General features: G+C 41.7%; 1 protein-coding gene across 4 annotated transcripts in view; it reads left to right on the forward strand.

The window, feature by feature from the left end:
- ARMH3 (armadillo like helical domain containing 3) overlaps nt 1–23454 on the forward strand; it is a 122320-nt gene that overhangs the window by 26782 nt on the left and 72084 nt on the right. For all 4 annotated transcript variants that reach the window (XM_083615321.1, XM_083615318.1, XM_083615320.1 and 1 more), the window contains 7 exons: nt 2357–2453; nt 5496–5597; nt 8533–8591; nt 9850–9915; nt 13482–13551; nt 14955–15015; nt 16965–17053. In XM_083615321.1, the coding sequence (XP_083471447.1) occupies nt 2357–2453; nt 5496–5597; nt 8533–8591; nt 9850–9915; nt 13482–13551; nt 14955–15015; nt 16965–17053 (544 nt within the window). The remainder of the gene's footprint in view (nt 1–2356; nt 2454–5495; nt 5598–8532; nt 8592–9849; nt 9916–13481; nt 13552–14954; nt 15016–16964; nt 17054–23454) is intronic.

Below are 23454 nucleotides of genomic sequence, written 5' to 3' on the forward strand. Positions count from 1 at the left end.
CCCCCTAACCCATGGATTTGCCCTAACCCCAGATGTTGCGCCCGGTGCGGCCGGCCCCCCCTGCACCCCCACGCTACGCCACTGCTTTGGTCAGGGCGCAGCCTGACTCCCTCCTCTGGCAATCTTTACAAAACTTTAGTTTATGGTTGCCATCAATTTGTATTTTAATTAATTTTTATAATGTTTTTATAATGTTGCACTGTTTTAGTGTTGTTAGCTGCCCTGAGCCCAGCTTCGGCTGGGGAGGGCGGGATATAAATAAAATTTATTATTATTATTATTATTATTATTATTATTATTATTATTATTATTATTTCTTCTGAATTTGATGGCTTAGGGAACAAATGTACAGTGCTTATTTGTTTCTTTCTGTTACCGCCCCCCCCCAAATCTGAGTACTGTATGGACTCTGAGCCCTGAGGGTGAGATTCAGACTAGTTTGTTACTGAAATGGTCCTGAAGCAAGATGTGATAGGTCCCTGGCGACTACCAAGTGAGGAAGGATGCTTCAAGCTAGGTTAAAACTGGAGGATTTTTTGTGCAGTATTTGCATACCAATTGGCTCTTCTTTTATCCTAGTCTTCCCCAGATTAAGTGTACATTGGTGGGAATCAACACTCTGCAGGCAAGGATAGCTAGTCCTGAAACAAGAAAGCTTTACCTCAGTTGCGCCTGGGAAGGCAGAAATTGCTTTGGTCCCCTAGATTTAAGGGTATTAAATTGTTCTGACCATCAACTACAGTCAAAACCTGCTCTATACTTTTTTCCTACTCATAAGGTCTTTTGAATGTTGCTTTCAATCTCTGGCCATTCTTTTTTATTTAATCTACCAGTAGTAAAAAGCCTTCTGCCCTCACCTGATTTAAAGGTTACTGGCATGGCTGTGGCATTTCCAGTCATCACTGCTCCTTGGTTTGGCTCTTGTAATATTCTCTAGAGCTGCATATGTTTTGGCTTTCTTCTGCATGTTGGCTCGTGAAAAGCTGAATTTTAATTTTTCTGCTTGTGCAGTTCTTGCAGGATTGGCTTCTGTTCTGGAGTGCAGTACATGTAGTGGTATTTTATTAAGTTTGCATCAATTGGGTGGGTGGGTGTATGTTAGCATACAGAACAGGGCTACTTTTCATGTGTGTTTGCTGGTATTGGGACCACAGCTAAAACTTGTGTAATTCATATGGGTTTAAGTTGTTTTGCTCATATTGTATATGTGCACAGGCTAGAGACTATAGAGCAGAGCTAAACAGGGAGGGTATATGTTGGTTTAGTAGATTTTTGGTCGAGCTATTGGGGAGTTGTTGTACCATGCACAAAATTGCATTAATAGATGTGTTTAGGAAATGAGGTGCCAATGTGCTGCTGCTAGGTGGTGCTGTTATCCCTTAGCTGGCTCAGGAGTTATAAAACCTTATTATAGCAGCATGCAGTCGTTTTATTGCATGGAAATAGAGTTGCTTGCCTGTAATATTTTCAGTGGACGGTATGTTTCAAAGCTTGCCCTAGAGATGGCTTTCTGAAATTGGGTCTACAACCATTGGCGATGTGCTCTCTTACAAAATGGGCTGGTAAAAGCCCATTAATAAACCACACTTTCTAGATCTCTGCCATGGCAGACCCCTATGTGAACTTCCATGAAACATTGTGCAGTTAAAAGCAGATTGGTAGTTCTAGAACACATTTCAAATCATTGCTCTGCTTGTTGCCGAGAGAACATTTGAAGATGCGTTGATACGAAAGGCGTACTCTGAAACAGACTTCATTGCTTCACTGTTGGATATGAAATAGAATAGTATGAAACCTTGCCTGCCTGTTCCCGTGAATGCCAGTGATACAAATGGAACCCTATGGAGAATAAAGTTAAATCAGAAATTAGATTGGGGGGGAGGGGGCTGCTGGCTGAGATGAAATGCAGAGAAGAACTAGTAGAAGGCAGGGGAAATCTGTAACTACATTATTATTTATGTAGCCCTGTCCTCTGGAAGCACCTGGGTTAAGCAGCTGGGTGGCAACATGATGCATTGACTTGCTCTTTAAGGAGAAATACATTAAGATAGGAACTATAAGGACAGGAGGAAAATGCTGCTTCAGCAGCAACTCTGTATTTTGGAGGGTGTGAGAAAGAGAACGCCCCCCAAATGGTGCGGTCAATTCAATTGTTGCAAAATAGTGAAAGGCTGAATGGGGCACTTTCCAGGTTTTTCTATTACAAACACCAACTCACAGATTTCTGTAGGGATTGTAGGTCTCATCAGGTTTATCAACAATGCTGAGCTTGGAATGAGGGTGCAGCAAACAAATCTTACGTAGTACGGTATGGGCCACGTGGAACAGAACTGATCTACATGTGTTTGGTTCCTAGAGTCATCCTGAAATTGGTTTGGTGACAATGCCAGTAAGCCCAACGACCCCGACAACTCCAGTCACTCCTCTTGGGACCACACCACCTTCTTCTGACGGTGAGCTCTTCTGCATATGCTCCAGTTGCCTGCATCTTGATGTGTTTATACCCTGGGAAACATAGCAATTGTCCTCACTTTGTCCAGAGAAAACTTAAGCTTTTGTAGTTCAAAGCCAAGGTTTTCAATGCATCTGAAACCCCACCAAGTGTAAGAATGAATCACAGCATGATGGCTTCATGTGGCTGGATCATAAACTGACCCCAAATGAGATTTCCCCTGGATCTGTTTTTATGATGTGGGAAATCTTGGTAAACAAGAGGACAATACACAGTTGCATGGGCAAAGTTGTGGGTAGTTATCCTGGGGAAAATAGCATCAATTGTCTATACTGGACCTCACGGTTTCCCTGTGTATGTGTGTGTGCTGACTTCTTTATGCGTCACAGATGGTTTAATGGCAGAATGTGAAGGGCTTGAATAGAGCTCTGTTTGTAGGCATCTCTGGGTGAGAGCAGTGTGTGTTACCCTCTTGTCGCTGCTATTCAGGTCACTCCGATATCCTAGCAGAAGAGCATTCTTCCCTGGGAGGATAAATTCTTCTTGGTTGCCATGGATATCAAAAGCCTCCGTTTAAAAAAAATCATGTCTTCTACCTCTGCATATGTATTCCATATGATGCTGAGGGTTGGGAGCTGCTTAGGCTTTCTTTCAAATTGTTCACTGCAAATGTATCCGCCCACACACTTTTTTTTAAATATACAGCAGGCAGAATTTGTGCTTACCTTCATCTCTCTCTGTCTTTCACAGACGGCTGCAGACAGGCATAGTGAGCGCCGCCTTCCTACTGCTGGGAGGTTGATTAACAATAGTAGAGTAATTTTAATTTTGACCTGCATCACTACCGTTAAAGGTCTTTCTCACTGTTGCTTTTTATTTCTCCTTTGTCCTTTTAGTAATCATGAGCATGAGTTTGCTTTGCTCCCAAGATTTCTAGCTCATTCTTTTTAAAAAAAAATTTTAAGCATGCCAGGATTACTCCACCTCCTCAGGCCTTGCAATTTAGTAATAATTGACTCACAATTGGCAGTATACTACTTCAAAGTGGAAGGTCACTTTTCCTTTTGGTTTGCCTCAAAAGGATTTTGTTAAGCCCCCCAGCCCATGTCGTTCTGGGTTCTTTACCAGCAACTGGAGTTTGCAAACAGGCTTATAGTCCGAAACCACTTCCTCTGCATCTTGCTTGTGACATGGACTAAATACCATTTTCAATTTTTTTAATAAATTAAAAACCCACGCTTTCTTTCATGAAAGGGTCAAGGCTGCAGGGGTTGAGCTATGATAAATAGTAACTTTCTACACAGTGATTTAAAAAGAAAAGAGAAGAAAAGAAAATGACCTACCTTTTCCTGCTTTTGCGTGAACTGTGTCTAAGGTGACTGTCACCATGGTTATCCTAAGTGCTGATTTTGCTGGCTGCTGTTAAATATTCATTCCCGGTGTGCATCATAGCATCTCCAGAAGGATCCATTATAGTTGTTGAATACATATTAGTTAAATCACTGAGTGGATTAGTGCTACTATGGGGAGGTTGTATAGTTCTGATGGTAGAGGGAACAGCTGAGCTGAGGGCCCTGTTAGCAGTGAGCTGAGAACAGCTTTCTTGCCTGTTAAATGTGGGGGAATGACCTACTGGACAAGTTACATAACTGGGCTGACCTCTCTGAAACTGTCATATTCTCATGATTTCTCTTTGGGTGTCCCAGAAGTGAAGGCAGCAAGACATGTGTTGGGCTAGCAATACATATTGCTTGGCCATTATGTTACAAGGCTTTGATGGGGAACTTATGGATGTCCAAATATTGTTGGACTCCCATCATTTTTAACTGTGCTGGCTGGGACTGATGGGGAGTTCAATATCTGCTGGGGCCACAAGTCCTCCATCCCTCTTTGAAGGGCTTAAGTGTTCTTGTTTTTGTTTAAATCCAGCAGTGCTAGAAATGCCTCCACTCCAGAAAAGGCACATAAGACTTTGCTGTACTGGTGATCATTAAATGGAAGGGAAAGGCTAATGGACATCCAAGCCTTGCAATGCTGTTAATGACCAAAGAAATGCACATCCTTCCTGGAAGCAGCAGAGATGTGGGGGGAGGAAGCTGCTGTATTGAGCTTGAACTGAAGCTTGACATCAGGGTTCTTGTCCCATACTTAGATGGCAACCTTTTGAGCAGTAGTGGAAAAGTATGTACGGATATTGCAAGGAAGAGAATGGAGAAGCATGCAAATCCCAGAGAACAGAGTCAGTCCTTCTCTTTTTCTTGTTCCTTCTCCTTCCCTCAGTGATTTGGCCCTTTCTCTCTCCCCCGCTTCCTCTCAAAGGGAGCTGAACAGTTGATGCGGATCCCAATCCCTCCCCCCTCCCCCCATCAAAAGGAGCCGTGCAGCCGATCTCGCCTGCCTCCCTTCCCCCCTGTCAAAGGGAGTTGCGCAGCTGATGCAGATCCTAATTGTGCCTGTCCCCCCCCCCAATTGTCAGAGCGACCCAGCGCCAGGGCCGCCACTGCAGCCAGGCCAGGCGGCAAGCGAGCAGGCAAGGAATGTTGCCTCCCCCTGCCCCCATAAGCAGGCCATGGCGGCGGGACCCAGTGCTTGGGGGGGGTGGCGACATTCCTTGCCAATTTTATTTATTCCCGCGATTCACCAGGATCACTCCCGTGATCTACTGGTCAGTCGCGGTCAACAGGTTGCACATGTCTGACCTACAACAACTGGAGAGCTACAAGTGTGAGTTAGGGCCATGCCTGCAGAATAGGATATTAAGTAGGATGGCAAAAGTACTAATGTGCTTTTATTGGAGTATTTCCTGTGGCGTTGGTTGTGGATGGTCTTACCTCATTGCGGAAGTGGGGAGTTGAACCAATGAACGTTATTTTTTATTGACATCAGGACTGGTAGTGGCACTGCCTGGGACTATAGAAAGTTATGAACAGAAATACCTGTAAGACTGGATGTTTCCATAACAGAGGCATCCTCTTTACCTCCACTGGGAGAGCTTTCGAAACTTTGTGCTGGTGATTAGCAAATCTTATCTGACCTTTCCTAGTTATAAGCACCGTGGAGCTGCCTCTGGATGCCGACGTGCAGACCAGCAACCTGCTGATAACTTTCTTAAAGTACAGCTCCATTGTAATGCAGGACACCAAAGGTAAGCATTTGTGTTGACACAGCTTTACATTTCAGAAATTTGCTGGAGGGTGGGGGGGAAAGGGGATGTTGCTAGTTGGTCTGTATACAAAAATCTACCTGGACTCCCCGTGGAGATGAAAGTGGTTCACGCTGAGAGAATGAGCTGGTTTCTCATTGCCAGATGGCAATTACTGGATACTAGGGAGCCCTGGTGCTGAAGGGAGGGAAACCAAATATAGAATAAGAAAAACTGTAGTTCATAACCGCCGGAGGAGTCTCAGCATGCCCTCCCTATGAGGCAAAACGCATCCAATTTTCAGCTATATCAAGGGAGGCGGCAGAGGCTTCAATGCATAGAGTATGGCATTTCTAAGAGTGCCCAAGAGGAGCAGTGCAAAACAGAGCTCTGGATGGACCTCTCTGTATCATATTTCCTGACTGGCAAAGGTAGCTTGATGTGGGCTGGTGAAGGAAGGCTCTGCTGAGTGGGCAAGAAGCTTTGACTTTCTTCATAAAGTGGGTGATAATTGGGTCGTGCATGGATTTAGGTAGTCTGCCTACATCATGGTTTCATAAATCACAGTGCCTTGTACGTTGGCATGTTTTCTTACCTCTGTATTTTAACCTTTTGCAGGCCATTTGTATCACAAGTTAGGAATTTCTGGCATTAGCCTACTACATTTTGCTTAGCGTCCCATTTTTGGCAACATGCAAAAATAATCTCCTGAAGAGTTTAAGAGAGAATTGTAGCTCTTCCTTACCTCCCACCCTTGACTAGAGTCATTTGGTCCCTTTTAAATTTCCATTACAGTTTATGTAGCTAAGTGTGAAGACATTAAGCAGCACAATGCAACTTTTTGTTATAATTCCTTTGTAACATCCTGCAACAGCAATTTTAGCTGGGCCTGGGTTCTTTTAAATTCAACAAAATGTATCTTCTGAGGAGACAATTAAATTGACTCCCCCCTTTAAAAATATTTGAGATTACTTTGTAATTCTTTCTCTGTTCAGTTTTTTAAGCAGAGCGTAACTAGTGTTCTAGGTTAATCTTTCTAACATGTAGATGGCTGAAGAATTGAATGCTGTCCGTTAAGGATATTAATTGTTAGCTCCCCTCTACCAATGCTCAGTCTAGTTAACATTTTATGAATTAATTCCCCTAGTTGTTACTCTCATTTGGGGTTATCTGTTAATGTTTCCTGGTTCTGGCTTTTCCTTGGCTTGAGATAGAGGGGAAGAAAGCTCCAGTCAGGTAGCCGCTGCCTGCATAGAAATGGCATGGTAGCAGAACCTCCCTCTCCCTGTCACCTCATCTATTACCTAGGACCAAAGTCGGTATCCATATCGGGGTAGCTGTGTCATTTTTATAATGTGCTTATGGCTTATAAGGAGGAGTGAGATGTGCTTATACTAAAGTACTGTTCTGTGCAGCTGCAGATCCATACCCAATGATGTGCTGTTGAACATATTGCATCACTTGCAGTATGAGTAATCTAAAGAGCAAATGCTCAGTATAGAAAAGTAATGCCTGGCATGTAATCCCAAAGGACACACGACTGTGGCCTCTATGTCTTGCAGTGAAAAGATAACAAGGCTCCAGAGTACTGGAGCTCTCTTTTTAAATTGGTAACACACCTGGCCTCAAGGGATGACAATGTTTAAATGTACTTGTGTGCCATTGTCCTTTACATGTACCCACAGAACTGGTTTGGATGTCATGAAAAGCCATGCTTTATTGTGATGGGAACGAGTTTCAGCAAGTTTTGGGCTCGCATGTGCTCTCTTCCCCTCCTCTTGTGCCATGGCTGCAAAGAGGAGATTAGAAGCTTTTTCTTCCATTTCGATCAATCATAGCTTGTTGTTTCACCTGGATGTGAAAACTGGTTCATCTTAAATAAATATGTATTAAAAACAAGCCAGCTTCATAACCATGGGTTATAAGCCACCTTGTTTGAACAATTCTTATTTGAGATTAATCACAGTTTTAGATTTGGACATAATGCAGCTTGCAGTTTATCAATAACTTCCAATTTCCTCATTATGGTTGCATCAGAGAAAGACGTAGGATGTGATCTGATAGCTTCCTTTGGCTTGTTCCTGTCATGATAAACAATGGCTTATTGTGATGTCCAAAGCTGCCCACAGTTTTGAGGCTTTCACGTTTATCTTTTTTAAAATGACTCTGTGTCCCTAGTGAGCAGAGTTAACAATTGGATCCATGTCAAGGCTGCCCACCACTCTTCAAGGCTCTTCATTGTTAGCCAGAAAATCCATCTCATTGTACAAGGCTTTACAAGGCCAAAAGAGGATGATAAGAGCTCTACTAGATCAGAATGAAGGCCCATCTTGTCTACCAAGTGGCCAACCAGATGCCGATGGGAAGCCAGCAAATAGGACTTGAGTGCAACAGCACTTTCCCTGCCTATGATTCCCAGCATCTGGTATACAGAGGCATATTACCTGTGACTGTGAAGGTAGACTACAGCTGTCATGTCTAGCAGCCTTTAGTAGCCCTAAATTCCAGTGCTATTTTGCTAGAAAAAAGGTTCCAGAACTAGGCATGATGATAGGGAAGAGAAGAATGATGGGAGTTGTAGTCCAACAACATCTGGAGGGCCACAGGTTACCCCACCTTAACGATAGGCTCTGGGACAAGAACTATTTTTGTACTAATAGTAAGTCTAGTGGCTGTGTTACATAGACACAGTGGAAAAGATTAACATCAAAGATGTAAAGAGAGACTATGAAACCAGGATTAATAGCACAAGCTTTATTACAGATCTTTGGAGGTCTTACAGTTTCTTGTCTAGGGTAACAACTTTGAGCGCAGAGCTGAAATGCTACTGATGCCTCACCTCTTGCTCTGCTTTTTCTGCTTCCTGATTCACCTACTGACCCTTTGGCACATCAAGGTATAAGTGGCTCATGTGGGACCTGCTGTTTTTCATTTGCAGATGAACACCGGCTCCACAGTGGCAAGCTCTGTCTGATTATCTTGACCTGCATAGCAGAGGTAAGCCCCGCTGCTGGTGTCCTGTATCTCATTTACATATGCATTAGCCTCTAGCCTGTGACCTGGCGCTAAGCCTGCATTCCTAGCCCTCCTTTCTTTAGGAAGTCGAATGATAACTAATGCGGTATTTATAGTTAACCATGTGCTGATGGTCAGCTTCCCAAACAAATCATTCCCTTTTGTACATTACTTTTATTCTGATGCTGAACGTTTGGAGCAGTAAACATGAGAGATCACGTGTGTGTGTGTGTACACTTATGTGTGTATGTGTATATACTTTTGCAGAAGGCATTTGACACAGGTCAACTAGGAAGTGATACATGATTACATATTGGTGCTTTCCAGTCTCCTAGAGGAGTCCCATTTTTCTATTGGAAAAAGTATATTTGTTAAAGTGCCAGCTAATAGTTGGGGTTCTGTTTTGTTTAGCATTAGAGCAAGACCCTTCTGCCCTACAGCAGCTCATTCTGCATCAATGCTACCCAGAATCTTGGTTTTTAAAGTTTCAAGAGACCATGAATTCCTATTATTTCCGTTTCATTATTATTTTAAAGTGGTATTTCAGGAGGCCATGAATTCTTATTATTTCCATTTCATCATTATTATTATTATTATTATTATTATTATTATTATTATTATTATTATTATTATTATTAAAAAGCCTCAGCAATTAGCTGCTGTTGATATCACCTAAGCTTACTTGAGAGGAATGTAGGTAGCAGAAGACAGAGTTATTGCCTGCTTTCAACCAGGGTGTGTTAGACTGTGGAATTCAAGGAGAGCAAATTTGTTGCCATACTTGTGTTACATAGAACATGATTTGATTTAGAATTGAAGCTAAAATGAAAGCTGACTGAGGCTGCTGAGCCATCTTCCAGCAGCTCAAGCTGTAATAACTCCAGTGACAATGAGTCCATTGGAATGTCGCCATAAAGCTTTCTATATACATTATTGTAAAGAAGCTTCTTTGTGAATTCTGCAGAGTGCATTACAATTTTCCTGACACTTTCCTGCAAAGATGAACATCAGAAGGAAGCAACAAAATGCATCCAGTTTTTTGTGGGGTTTTTGAGCTGGGCTAGTCATCCATATGGAGAATCTGCATAAAAGCATAATTTAAAAGCACACTTAAAAACATAATAAAAAGACTGATAATTACCAGTAGTTACCTGTATAATATTTACTTGGCAGTTTTGCAAGTGTTACCTTTCATGACTGTGCTACCTTTCATGACTAGTGTTTTTTCCTTCCTTAATAGGACCAGTATGCTAATGCTTTTCTGCATGATGACAACATGAATTTTCGAGTAAACCTCCACAGAATGGTGAGTCTCTCTCATTGTGCCTTGGTTTACCAGGCTGGGGTGGACTCTTAAATTGGATATCATTCATGCATGGTGATGCTTCCAAATATTTGAAAATCTACTTAATGTGGATTAAACACACTTTAATAATATGTTTAAATAATTGAGATAACTGAACAGAATTTTGAAATGTAATTCTAGTGTGTTAGAATATCATAAATTAATCCTGAAAAGACCCATATTAACATAAGGTTTCAAAAATGCACATCTCTCATGGGGTCACTTATGATTTCTATTTAGCTCATGCATAAAATTGTCTTTTCTGTCATGGCTCCTTAACTTCAGACACCAATGGTTATAACGGTTATCTTACTATGAAAATCTTTTCTTCCTGACTTGTAGATAAAACATTATAGCCAATGATTGTATGAAAATCTGCTACCTAGCTCAGTATTTTTTTCCTCTAGCAGTGATGTGTATGGACATTGTGTTGAAGGACACAATAGGAGGTACAGCCTATCCAAAACCCAGCCTACAGATACCCTGGTCTTTGCTTATAGCCAAATCAGTAAATGATTTATAGCCAAATCAGACCAATGAGACTGTGTGGAATGGGAGAGGGGGAAAGCCATCCCTTTGGGCAGCAGTTTTATTTGCATGGAAAGTATTTGAGATAATGCCCCGGGGAATATACCCATTTCTCCAAGGCTGGGGGAAGCGTTATAGATTATATCTTAATCTCAAGATTTGCTCACAGCTTTGTAAAGAAGTTCCAAGTGGGCCACAATACTCTGAGTGATCACCTGCCTCTAATTTTAGAGCTTGCAGGTCGGCCTTTTGACTATTCTATTGCCGAGCCACAATATATACCTTCTGCAAATTTGGTTATACCTGCCCCCAAAAGACTTAAATGGTCCCCAATACTGAATGAAAACCTAACCCTCCTTCTTCAGTCAGTAGAGTTAAAGCGTATTCGCTCCGCTATCGTATCAGGCAATTCAGTAGCTGCGATCATGGAACGCTTTAAATTACTTTTGGAAAGATTGAAACCCCATTTAACAACAGTGATACATTGCTCCGCTACAAAGAGGGCAAAGGACGGAGCTAGCTGGTTTGACCTGGAGTGCAGGCAAACAAGGAGACAAACGAGAACAGCCTACCGGAGATACAGGAAATCAGGGACTGCCCTCCTACTTAACGCTTATATTTATCTGAGACGGTCTTACAAACAATTACTAAGGAGAAAGAAATTGGAAGCTGAAAGAGCCGCTTGGCACAGTTTGGTTAAGGCATCGCACGAGAAAGATACTACTTGTTTTTGGCGAACCATATCTGGTCTACTGGACCAGGAGCGTACTAATTCCATCTGTACAGTGGAACCAATGGAGTGGTTGCGCCATTTTCAATCGTTGTTCTATGACCAGGAAGCCCAACATTACAAACTATGCATCCAATTGGAGGACCTACCTCATTGGCCACCAGTAACTGCGAAGGAAGTTGAGAATTTAATCGCACAACTAAAGAACAACAAGGCCCCAGGGAATGATTACATCCCTGCCGAACTTCTGAAGTCCAACATTGGCTGGTGGGCCCCCCTGCTGGCGTCTTTATTTTCTTGGATCGACTCAACGGGTTTACTCCCAGATGGTTGGACTGAGGCAATAATTATCCCAATCCATAAAAAAGGACCCATGACAGACCCGGCGAGTTATAGACCAATCAGCCTTCTGCCTATACCCAGCAAACTATATGCCAAACATCTTTATACCAAGCTAACTAGCTGGCTGGAAACTGAAGCCATTCTAGCGGAAGAGCAAGCGGGTTTCAGGCAAGGCAGATCCACCATAGACCATTGCTTCATCTTAGCCTATTTAATTGACAAATATGCCAAAAAATCCCGTGGGGTGTTATATGCAGCCTTTATCGATCTAAAGGCTGCTTTCGATTCAATTCCACGTGTAAGACTCTGGGATAAATTGAGCACATCAAGTATAGACAAAAGACTATTATTTCTGATGAGCTGTTTGTATAAAGACACGGTGCTGCATGTAAGAACTTCGTTAAATGGCCATCTTATAGGACCAGTTCCTGTCAGTAAGGGGGTCAAGCAAGGTTGCATCCTGGCCCCAGTTCTATTCAACATCTACATCAACGATATGGTTAACTGTTTGTCATCTCCGGACTTCCACGCCCCAAAACTGGCTGACAAAGCAATATCAGTGCTTTTGTATGCCGACGATGCGATACTCCTATCCCGAACAAGAATAGGCTTAAATAGGCTCTTAGGTGAATTCTCAGCATACTGTAGGAGAGAGCAACTTGCAATAAACTATCAGAAAACCAAAACTATGGTTTTTGCAAGGAAACACAGACAGTATAGCTGGAGGATGGATAACCAGACAATTGAACAAGTCAAAGCCTTCAAATATCTGGGTATCGTTTTCCAGTCGACTGGGTCCTGGGATGTCCATCAAAAATGTGCCAAAGAAAAAGCAGCTCAAAGTATCAAGATGCTGTCCCGCTTCTTCTACACGAAGGGGGGCAGATACATCCCAGCAGCCCTTGAAGTTTATCAAGCAAAACCTCTGGCGCAGTTACTGTATGGGGCGCAAATCTGGACGGGGAACCACTGCTCCAGTCTTGAATCTGTCCAGTCTAAATTTCTAAGGCAGATTCTCGGTGTCCCCTCCTGTGTTCCAAACGCAGCATTAAGACTCGAGGCCTGCCTTCCATCTGTGGAAACTCGGACTTGGCAGAGAACATTCAACTATTGGCTGCGTCTTAATCTGAATCCACCTGGTCTACTGCCTTTAGTAATGCAAGACTCTCACAAAAGCATGTGGTTCAAAACCGTGCATCAAAAACTCCTTACATGCGGTCTGCACTCACAGTCCCTATTATCAATGGGCCTCATCAAAGCAAAGAGTCTAATAGGCCAGCGCCTGAAAGACATCGAACGACAAAACAACCTGACCATCTCAAAGAAACTGTGCCCATGGTATACCTACTTTCCCCCTTCTCATTTTGACTCTCCAGCTTCATACTTGTCTAAACTAACCATCCCGAAATACAGACGTGCCTTTACATTGGCTAGATGGGATGTTCTCCCCTCTGCTGTACTCGAAGGTCGTTACCAAAAGACTCCATTTGAAAAACGACTCTGCCCATGTGGAGATGGTAACACGGAAACAGTGTCTCACGTCCTTCTTTCTTGCCCCCTCTACAAAGACCTAAGGAATGAGATTATTACTCCACTCATTCTCTCCAACCCCGGCCGTTCATCAGACATTACACTGTATTTTCTATTATCTGATACGGAAAGTCAGATAACAGAGAAGGTCGCGAGGTACATCGAGAGAGCTGCGAAACTGAGGGCCACCATCTGAGTGACAGACTTGTTCATCCGACGGACCACCTTTTGCCTGTTCTTTTCTTCCTTTTATCTCTATTTTTTACTTTTAACTCTTGTACAGCTGTGGCCTGTTGGCTTTGCTAATAAAGTTTTTTGTTGTTGTTGTTTGAGATAATGTATCTTGGGTGTCCCTGCTCCATGCCACATGACTATTTTATCTCCATGTGTTTTGAAGCCTATGAGACACAGAAAGAAAGCTGCTGACAAGAACCTTCCCTGTCGGCCTCTGGTTTGCGCAGTGCTGGGTAAGTGTACTTACTAGATTTGGTCAGCAGCTATTCCAAAGATCGGTGTGTGTGTGTGTGTGTGTGTGTGTGTGTGGAGATTTATTTATTTAATTTGTATATCGCCCTTCATTTATAGATCTCAGGGCAGTTCACAACATGAAAATACAAGATAAAAACATAAAATACATAAGAGCAAAACAAGAACAAAAAAACCCAGGCAAACCAATAACCCCCTTCTTCCTCCCACAAATACATTTAAAAGGGTATAGGATGTTAATCAGCCAAAGGGCTGGTTGAAGAGAAACGTTTTTGCCTGGTGCCCTAAGGTATATAATGAAGGCGCCAGCCGAACCTCCCTCAGGAGAACATTCCCCAGTACTTTGCCAGCTAGGCATTAATTCTAAAATGTATTTCATTTACCAATATGGCATCTTCTTGCCTCTTCTCTGCCTACCCCTTTACTTACTTTGGGCAAGGAGAAAAGTGAGTCTTTATAAATAAATCTTAACAGAAATTGGCTGCAGAGTAATGGAACACATTTGTTCCAAAGAGTTTCAGAAGCTAATGGAATACTGTTTTGCCAACTTTCCTTAGCTGGATAATGCACTAAAATCTAACATATTAGTGCTGCACATAAATAAAATTAACTGCTGATGACTTTAAATAAGAGGCTGGGTGAGCCGGTGTGGATAATTGAATATAAGAATTCTTTAGGTTCCGCTCTACTCTACAGTTCTTTGAAAATTGGTAGGAAAGACAGGCAAATATTGGCAAAAGTGTCTGGGTCACCTTGTCCACTCTGGAAAACATTGACAAAAGGCCAGAAATGGAAATTGAATATTTCTGAAACTGTGTGATGCCATTAGACTTTATTGACTCAGTGACACAGGAACAATTTAAGCTATTATTGAGACCCTGTCAGATTTATTGTGCTTTGGAACATGCTCCATAGATGTAAAGCACCATTTTGTGTATCATTATCTGGTGTAAAATAAATATGGCCCCCTGTCACAGCAAATTTCTGAAACTTGTTTTTTGCAGGAATTTTCCACCAGTGGCGAGATTTGAAATAAGTAGAATTCTAGCCCTTAAAAGTAGCTTTTGATATGGATGATAAGGGGAAAGTTGGACAACTGTTTGAAGGATTTGATGCTTGGGAGTTGAAAGGCATACACAAACATGCCTTTTAAGGCATTCATTTCCCACTAGTATCATCTCAGGTTTTTGGAAAAGAGAATAACCACAGCCAGAACTCTCCATACGGTCCCTTCCCACTGCTCATAATTATAGTGTGTTTTGTCTGCATTGATGTTAGCACTAGGCAGTGCAAGTTCACGATCTGGAAACGAAAACTTAAATTGGTTATAAGTCCAAGGTCTTCGTCATAGTTTTGTCATGATATCTATATCCTTTCCTTCTAGATCTGATGGTAGAATTTATCATTACCCACATGATGAAAGAGTTTCCCATGGATCTTTATGTGTAAGTAATAGTTGACTAAAGCATATTGAGGCATTTATTAACAGGCATTGCTTTTTATTTTATTTTTTTTAAAAACAGAATGATTTCCCTCCCCGAGGTAATTTCAGGAAACTCCCTAAGAGTTGTGCTTTTGTTCAATGTGCCAAGAAATTGAAATTGAAATGAATTCCCATTTGGAGAGTTTTCCTAAATTACTTAATCAACAGAACAAGAGCAAAAATCTTGAGCTGGAAAGTATTTCAAAACACCAGGCAAGTGTGTGAAGCATTGTCCAGGAGAGATGGTGAAACACGGTGCTAATGGCCTATAAAAGGCCAAAAAGGAAAGCGGGGGCGGGGGGGGGGGGCAATGCTTTGATGCCTGTGCATGCAAGAAGCCGCTTCATTTTACCTGGCTTATCAGAACTATGTATCATATGTAGCTCTTGAGATGTTCTTTCAAAATTCTTTTGAAGGACTATTTGAATGTCAGCAGCATCTAACCTTTGTGTACTGTGAGAGACTGGGAGATTAATCAAATCATTTATAATGCTTCATTTCCCACAAATGCATTTGTGCTCGAAACAGTTTACAAAAAAAGTGTTACTGTGTTGCAATAGGTGAAGAACTCAGAAGTGATTATCTTTCAGCCTCCTGGCAAGTGTGCTGTGTGGTGCTGCGGGTTAGTATCTGCAGGTTATCATCCTATCATCTCTATGAATCCATTGTAGGCGGTCCCTTGGAGATTTGGTACAAGGTGTCATGCCAGCTTTATTTCTCAGTAGTGTTTGAATCAGGAGAGTGTATCTCTGGATCAATGCCTGGACTCAGTGGTAGTCTGGGTAAGAAGAAACTGACTTGGTATCCTGGCAAGACAGGCATTGTGATTGGTTGGTTTTTGAGTCCAGATAATTGCTCAATTGCCTGCTTTGGACAGAGTTGTGCTCCTCCCAAAGGATCAGGTTACTCTCTTTGTCACCAGAGATGGACCCCGGTGGCCAGGAGAGACATTTTCTAGCTTTGGCTGATCAGCCAGCTACAACTGTTTCTGGACCAGGGTAGCCTGACAACTGTCAGCCATGTGCTGCCTATATGTGGATGTAGCTCTTTGTGGAACAGCCCTTGAGGTTAAACTGGAAGCTGCAGCTAGTGCAGAAAATGACAGCTCACTTTGGCTGAATATCACCATCATATTAATGGGCTGTTGAAATAATTCCATTGGCAGCCCAGTACCTAATTGGCAAAGTTCAAGGTGCTGGCATGGGTGGAAAAAGGCCATATACAGCTGGGGATGAGGATACTGAAAACACATTCGCATCCTTATATACCCAGCAGTCTGAGCCAGTGTAGTGTGGTGGTTGAGTGCCGGACTAAGACCTGTTGCAGGGATATAATGGAGGGGGGTGGAACTGGTACACTACCTTGAGCTCACTGGAGGACAGGTGGGATAGAAACACAATAATGAAATAATAAAAAATATAACTGATCCCTACATTCTGCAGGAGGGGGAATCCTGAAGATAGCATCTTCTACGGAGGTCTGTAGTGTAGCGGCAACTATCCACTGGAACTCAGACAGGCACCATCTTAATTGTCTTTTTGGTGTCTGTTAAAGGCTTCCCTTTTTCAATCAACTTTCCAATAGGAGATCTTTATTCGACGCATTATCTGTATTGGATTCCAAATGGTTTTAACTCTGTTTATATATGTACTGATTTGTAATTGTTTTATGTGTGTAATTGGTAGCTATTTTTATATATGCAGTTGTTTTATATATGTTGTTTTTGTATTGTGAAATTTTGTATTTGTTTGGTGAGATCACTTTGATATGCCTTTGAGGAAGCAATACCGAAATTAAATAACAATATCACTTTTATGCAGCTGGCTCTTGAAAATTTGCCAGTGTTCCTGCACTGTATATCACAATTACATGCTGCTTATTTCATTAGGCTTTCCTCTCTGTTTTCTCCAGACGCTGCATTCAAATAGTGCACAAGCTGCTTTGCTACCAGAAGAAATGCAGAGTGAGGCTTCATTACACTTGGAGGGAACTCTGGTCAGGTAATTATTATTATTTGCTTGCTTGCCTCTCTTCCCGTACCAGTTTATCCTTCTTGTCCCTTTGCAAGCTTGGTGTTTTGTTGTTCTAGAATCAGAATTACTACAATAACTGAAGTGTGTTGCCCATTGTCCTGTACCTTTCGAAGCATGATTGCACCAGGAAGTATAATTGTGGGGAAGCAAGGAGCAGGAGAAGTAGCTGTTTAAATCAAGCTGTATAAGTGGTTTTCTTTAGGTTGAGCTTCCTCCATATCAGGTGAGAAGTTTCTATATAGGATCTGTTCTAATCGCTGTTAAATTTTAGAGCAGAAATAGGTGGGATCCTAACATGTGGGTGCTATTTTCCAATTTCGGTTCTCCCTTTTGTCCCTGTAAGTTTCAGACAGATTTACTTTGAAATCTAATATCATACTATGCAATCCCCACTCCTACTCCTCATCATTGGCTACTGCTGGGGGTGGAGAAAGGCAGGTAATATTCAGGTTTGTCTGAATATTAAAGAAGGTTGGTGAGGTGAGAACTTTGTGTCAGGCTACTGTGTCCATACTAGCCCTAATCCAAGCATTGTAGCTCTGCCCTGGGAGATTTAAACTGAAATGGGGCATAGCAGTACTTAATAGACAGGCAGTGGACTGACTTTTGCCTCTGGAGGATGAAAAGGATTGAGCTAATCAGTTTGTCTAGCTTCTAATTCTGCCTTCCTGTTCTGTGCCTGGAAGCAGGACCAGCAAGTAATTTTTGAGTACAGCTAACTGTGCCCTCACCATAAAAGTTTCCATGCTTTAATAAAGAAGTTGTTATAGAAATGGTCTAGTCCTATTATATGTCCTGGGAACGATAGCTAATGGCTTGGTTTTTTCAATGAAACTCTTTAGGGAAGGGCAATTGGGAAGCTGCGTTGAATTAAAGCAGAGCTTTGTTAGATGGCTAGCAGTCTTACCTCTATGGCTAACTGCAGCTAGGTGAAAATACTGCTGTTACCTGATTCTGCCTCAATCAGTTCACATTTCTTTTTGTGACATGTGGCTCCTTTAGGTTTTCTAAAGCAGAATACAGAGGGTGATATATCTTTTCTCTATTAATGAATTAGCAATATTTCTGTCGCCCTTGCTTTTGTCAGAGCTGTGGTTGGCACTGAACATTATGAGAGCTTTCCCCTTCTCTCTCACCCTGATAATGTTTTTTGCTGCCACTTGGTATGAACTTGCATATCACGCATTTTGCATTTCTAAGCATTGCTGGGGGAGGGCAGATTTGTGGGGCTGCTGCTTTGGATAGCAGCTATGAAATATGTGTAACATCAAGCTCTGTTCAGTTGCACTTAAAGACAAGGCTGATTCATATGGCGAAGTACCAAACCATTAGCTAGTGCTTGTCATTAGCGCTTCTGTACAGCCAAAACAGCTTGGACCCGAAGCCCTAAGTCTTTGAAGCAATGTGGGAAAGTGAATGCTTTCAATGGGGAGTGCCCAGTTGCCCCCCAAGCATGCTGGGAAATAGCCTTGGCTAAATGTGGGGAAATTTTGCAATGTCTTCCGGTACAGGATTCTAAGCTTGTACTTTGAAATGGATCACTCAATGTATACACACCTCTTTTTAACCATTTACTAGTGATTGCCTGAGTGGGAATGGTCAGACCCATCCTCCCACTGAGAGTAGAAAGGGAAGGTATGGAGAGGTAACCTTCTGGCATAAATTAATTATGTCAGATAAGAGATCCATGTATCTCAGAATAATTTATTTTTATTTGAATTTCATTCCTAGATTATGCTGAGTAATCTCTATGCAATATCAGCATATTGTCTTTTATTGAGAAAGATGTTAATTTCACACTCTTTTTTGGTATTTGTTAATGGTTCACTTTGATGTAGTGTAAGATTTGTTCTGTAACGTTTTGCCTTGTCCTGTTCCTGATGTCCAAACCTACAGTTTGATTTTGTTGTACAAATGTTGTCTTTGTTTGTATGGAGCAACTTCTCTCAATGAAAACAACATTTAAAAAACAAACAAACATTGGGATGAGGGTAATTATTAACTTGTTAATTATGAACCTGTTTGAAATCTGATCTGCTTCAGAGGCCTTTCTTCAGGTGCCCTCCTTGTCAGAAATTAGGTGGATGACAGCTGGGAAGCGAGTCTTTTTAGTAGTAGCTCTCCATCTTTGGAATACTCGCTCCAGATGAACTCAAGAGACATATAATGCTATTTCATTTAGGAACCAGTTTAATACCTTTTTTCCTTAACAATATTTTTTAAAAATTATGCTTCACTATCCACTATTTTTGCTATGTTTATGTTATCTGTGTTTAATAGTGTTTTAATAATAATAATAATAATAATAATAATAATAATAATATTTTTATGTAGTTCTATAATTTTTTACTATTTGAAAGCTTTTTTAAAAAGTCAGAATGCAACATTAACAATTGTGATGAATAAAAAATATGTCATCATTTTGATTAGCCTGGATAGGGGTGTTCTGATCTGTGGTGGCATGACCTTTACAGCAGCAGAATTTCCACTCTTGCTTTGTTACTCCAGCACCAAGAACACACATTTTGTATTGTGAGTAGCAAATGTATTTGTCAGACAAACGTTGGAATAAAAAATAGAAATCAAAACATATGGATAAGGCATTGGTGCAATTTAAATCAATCAATCAATGCCACTTCAAGTGCTGCATTTTGTTCAGGATAGCCCATGTTATGAAGGGTGTTGATAACCTAGCACTTAAAACAGTTGTATTGCCTTCACTGAAGTTCTGTATGTCCATGTTTTTAAAGTAGAGTGCTGTGTAGGTGTTAGCACAGTTTATTACATTCAGTGATCAGGTGGTAGATTGCAGAGTATCCATTCACGGCAGGCATTTCTTCTGCCTGTGGCGTTGTGTGGCCAGGCACACCTCCGCTTTCACTTATATATCCCCAGCTCCCTTTTGGCAAAATCCCATTGCTTTCTTGGCTGATTGACAGCAAGCCTTCCAGCACAAGTAGTGTCCCCTGGTAATTGCCTGCCATGTCCATGAATTCTGGGGGAGACTGTGCCTCAGGGAAGTTTGATGCCCTTGTTTGTAAGAAAAGAACATCTATTTCTAGAGCAAACTCTGAATCCATCAGTATCTCTCTGGGGGACGGGGCTGATACCTCGCTGTCAGACCCGATTTGTAAATAATCCTCTCTCTCACCAAGTGTGTTTTGATCACCCTTGTGTCGCAATTTGATTGGTGCTTAGTGTGGCTGGTTCCTGCATCCTGCTTAGCAAACAACCCCCTGCTACTCCCTTAGGAGATTTCTTCCTGGAGTTTTCCTGCTTCCTGCCTTTGAGTAGTTGTTGTTAAGACATCATGGTATTATTACAAGTATAATGTGCAGGCCTCAAAAGAATTGCTTTGGAAGTGGAAAAATAGAAATATACTGCCGCTGCCGCCTTAGGGTAGTCTCAGTTGCTTTATGTGGAAAGTGTGTCTATCCACAAAGGGTTTAACCAGGCTGTGTTTACCTGATGGCATTCACTCTGGCAATAGTTAATTCTAGTTGCCTGTTGGCATTAAGGTACAAACCAGAGATCCTAGTGCTACGGTCTGCTCAGCTGGCTAGGTGTGCCTCATGCCATTGCCTGTGATGGCCTTACAGTAGATAAAGGAACTTGAGGTTTCTGCTTGATTTTCTTTATTCAACCTGGTTGGTATTGCAGGAATAATACCTGTCTTGTTTCATCGAGCTGTCATTGAGCATTGTAAGAAGGGTACTCTGGCTGAGTGAGCTGAGCCACTTCTGAAAGATGTCAGTATTTTTAGAAGTTTGTTGTGAAGAGTGGTTCACCAACTCCCTGCTCAAGCATTCTTAAGGAAAATAAGCTTTGTTTACTTCCATTTGTTCTGCCTTTGACTATGGACAGCAGTTGAATCATCTTTATTCCATTGTGTATTATTTTTGCACAGTATTATTTTACTCTGTGCGTATATGTACATACTCTATATCATTACTAAAATTGTACCCCAGCCTCTTCTCCCCAGTTTACCCTCTAGATTAAGTACCTCCTTCTTTCAGTTTTGTCTCTTAGGCAAAGCCCTTGGCTTCTTCTTAGCCAAGCCCTTGGCTCTCTTTATTGCTCTCTTCAGAGACCTCTCCAGTTTGTCTAATATACTGTATTTTTCCATGTATAAGACTCCCCCTATTTTTGGGGACTCCAAATTAAGAAAACACCCCCTCAGCACTACCCGTGTATAAGACAAGCCCCAATTTTAAACCTAATTTTTTGGTGAAAAAACCTAGTCTTATACACAGAAAAATACGGTATGTTCCTTCTGTATTGGAAGTTGATTGTGGTAGAAACTCTTTATTGAGAAGCCTGCAGGTGGAAGCTGCTAAAGGAGTAGTTTCTCATAACTGATTTAATTATTGATTTTAATTGCATAATTAACCTTCTCAGAGCATTTAGTCTAGATTATTGTCCATTATTTTGGACTTATTTCACCTAATTATTGCCCCTTCCTCAGCCAGCCAGCTTGAGGAATTAATATCTTACCTGTGGGATCTTGCCACCTCCCCCTAGAGGCCAGTGCATACGTAACATTTGAGATTATTTTTAAATATGGTAAAGAAATTGCAAGTGGACTAGAAGATGCTCTTAGCTCATTTCTCTCCACCACCCCATTCCCCTAATCTATCTTAATCTGTTTTCAGTGTTGAGAGTCACCACTACCTTTAGTGATTAATGCCAACTAGAATTTTACACTTAGCCTTAGTTATGGTTAAAGTTGAAGTCTTCCGCTGCTTAGACATATTTATCTGAATACCTCTGTTTTGAAGAAGATTTGCTCACTAGCACCTGGATGGACTTTCTGCCAGCAGTAATCCAGTTGTCTCCATGGCTGCTCAGAAGTTCCTGTGGTTCCCCCTTCCTTTCTCCTGCTGCTGGACTATGGGCAAAAAAAGCCAGTCTGGCTTGTCATGTCATCTGAACCTGGGTCATGGTTTGTTTCCAAACAAGCAACAAACAGTAACCAAGGTTTGTTCTTGTCTTATCATTTGGGGGGGGGGGAGCACCATAGGGACTTTTGAGCATTATGCACCAACATGCTGCTCATTCATGTTAAGTCATAGTTTTTTATTTAAGCTATGGTTTATTTAAACTATGGTTTAGTGTGACACGTGGACTGGGCTGCTGAGTCAGAGAACATACATTTGATGTCCAGATTTACATGCAGCCTTGCATGACTTAGCATTAACTTCTTTGCCTGTAACTGTGTGTTGGCATTTCATATATGTTTCATTTTATTTTTAACACTCTCCTAAAAAAAGAGAGGTGACAAACAGCATTGTGGATGCAGAAGGGATTTTCTGCATTTTGAAAATCACCTGGGAAGGCCTTTTGTTTCCTTTTAAAAATCTGCACAAAGTCTATAGTTCTCTTTCTTCTGCTTCTTCTCTTCTGAAACTTTGACCCTAGACAGGAGGTAGAATAAATCTGATAATTTTCCGTTCATTCAGGAGTTGAATGCTGACATTAGGAACTGACACGATATGCAGTATAAAGGGATGGATTTGGTAGAGCACCTTTGGGAGAGATGTTTGGCTGCCGCCTTTTTTTCTGCTTTGAGAAGTGGGGCATCAGTAAGAGTTAAAAGTCCTGGAGCTGGAGTTGCCCCTGATTTTTCAGAAAATAGGCATATAAACCCCCATCTCTAGAGTGCCATGAAGGACTTGGGAAAGTTGCATTTAGGGACTGGACCTGTGCACAATGCCTAATCTTTAACTATATTGTACCTCAATGGAGATAATGATTTTTAGCACATCTTATACAATTTCAGCAGGGTGTTTCCATGTCTTTCTACCTGACCTGCTTTTGCCAAACAGTTATATAAGGTTTTGGCCTAGTAGTAAGAAGAGGCAAGCAGCAAATCCCATGAAGATGTTCTCTGTTCTGTTGGGCATTATACCACCAGCACCTGCCTTTGATGCCTTTGATGCATAACCTTGTGCAAAACTTCTTGCCTTTCTTTTTTTTCACTTTCTTGAATTTCTCCCCTTTACCCCCACGTGGTTTGCAGCTTGTTCAAATACAAAGAATGAAGTATAATAGAGTCTTTTCTGTTAGCATCAGGTTTCCATGCTATCCTGAATGAATTGTGCAGCTTGGTGTGGGTTCTATAGCTAGATAGTCAGGAGGTGGATAGTGGCTGGCCAAATAGCATACCACTCTTCACAGGGGGGTTCTCACAAAGGGAACAGGACCCCAGCATTTCCCCCCTGCTGTAACAGACAGCTCAAAGCTCCTGCTGAGCACTGGAAGTGCCAGTTTGCAGACTGACCTGAGCTGTGTGAGCTGGAGAGCCATACCAATTTGCAGCCATCTTAATAGTAATAAAAAAAGATTGAGAAAACAGCTTAAAAGCAGGT

Source organism: Podarcis filfolensis (genome assembly GCF_964270895.1).
Source record: "Podarcis filfolensis genome assembly, chromosome: 5".
NCBI lineage: Eukaryota > Metazoa > Chordata > Lepidosauria > Squamata > Lacertidae > Podarcis > Podarcis filfolensis.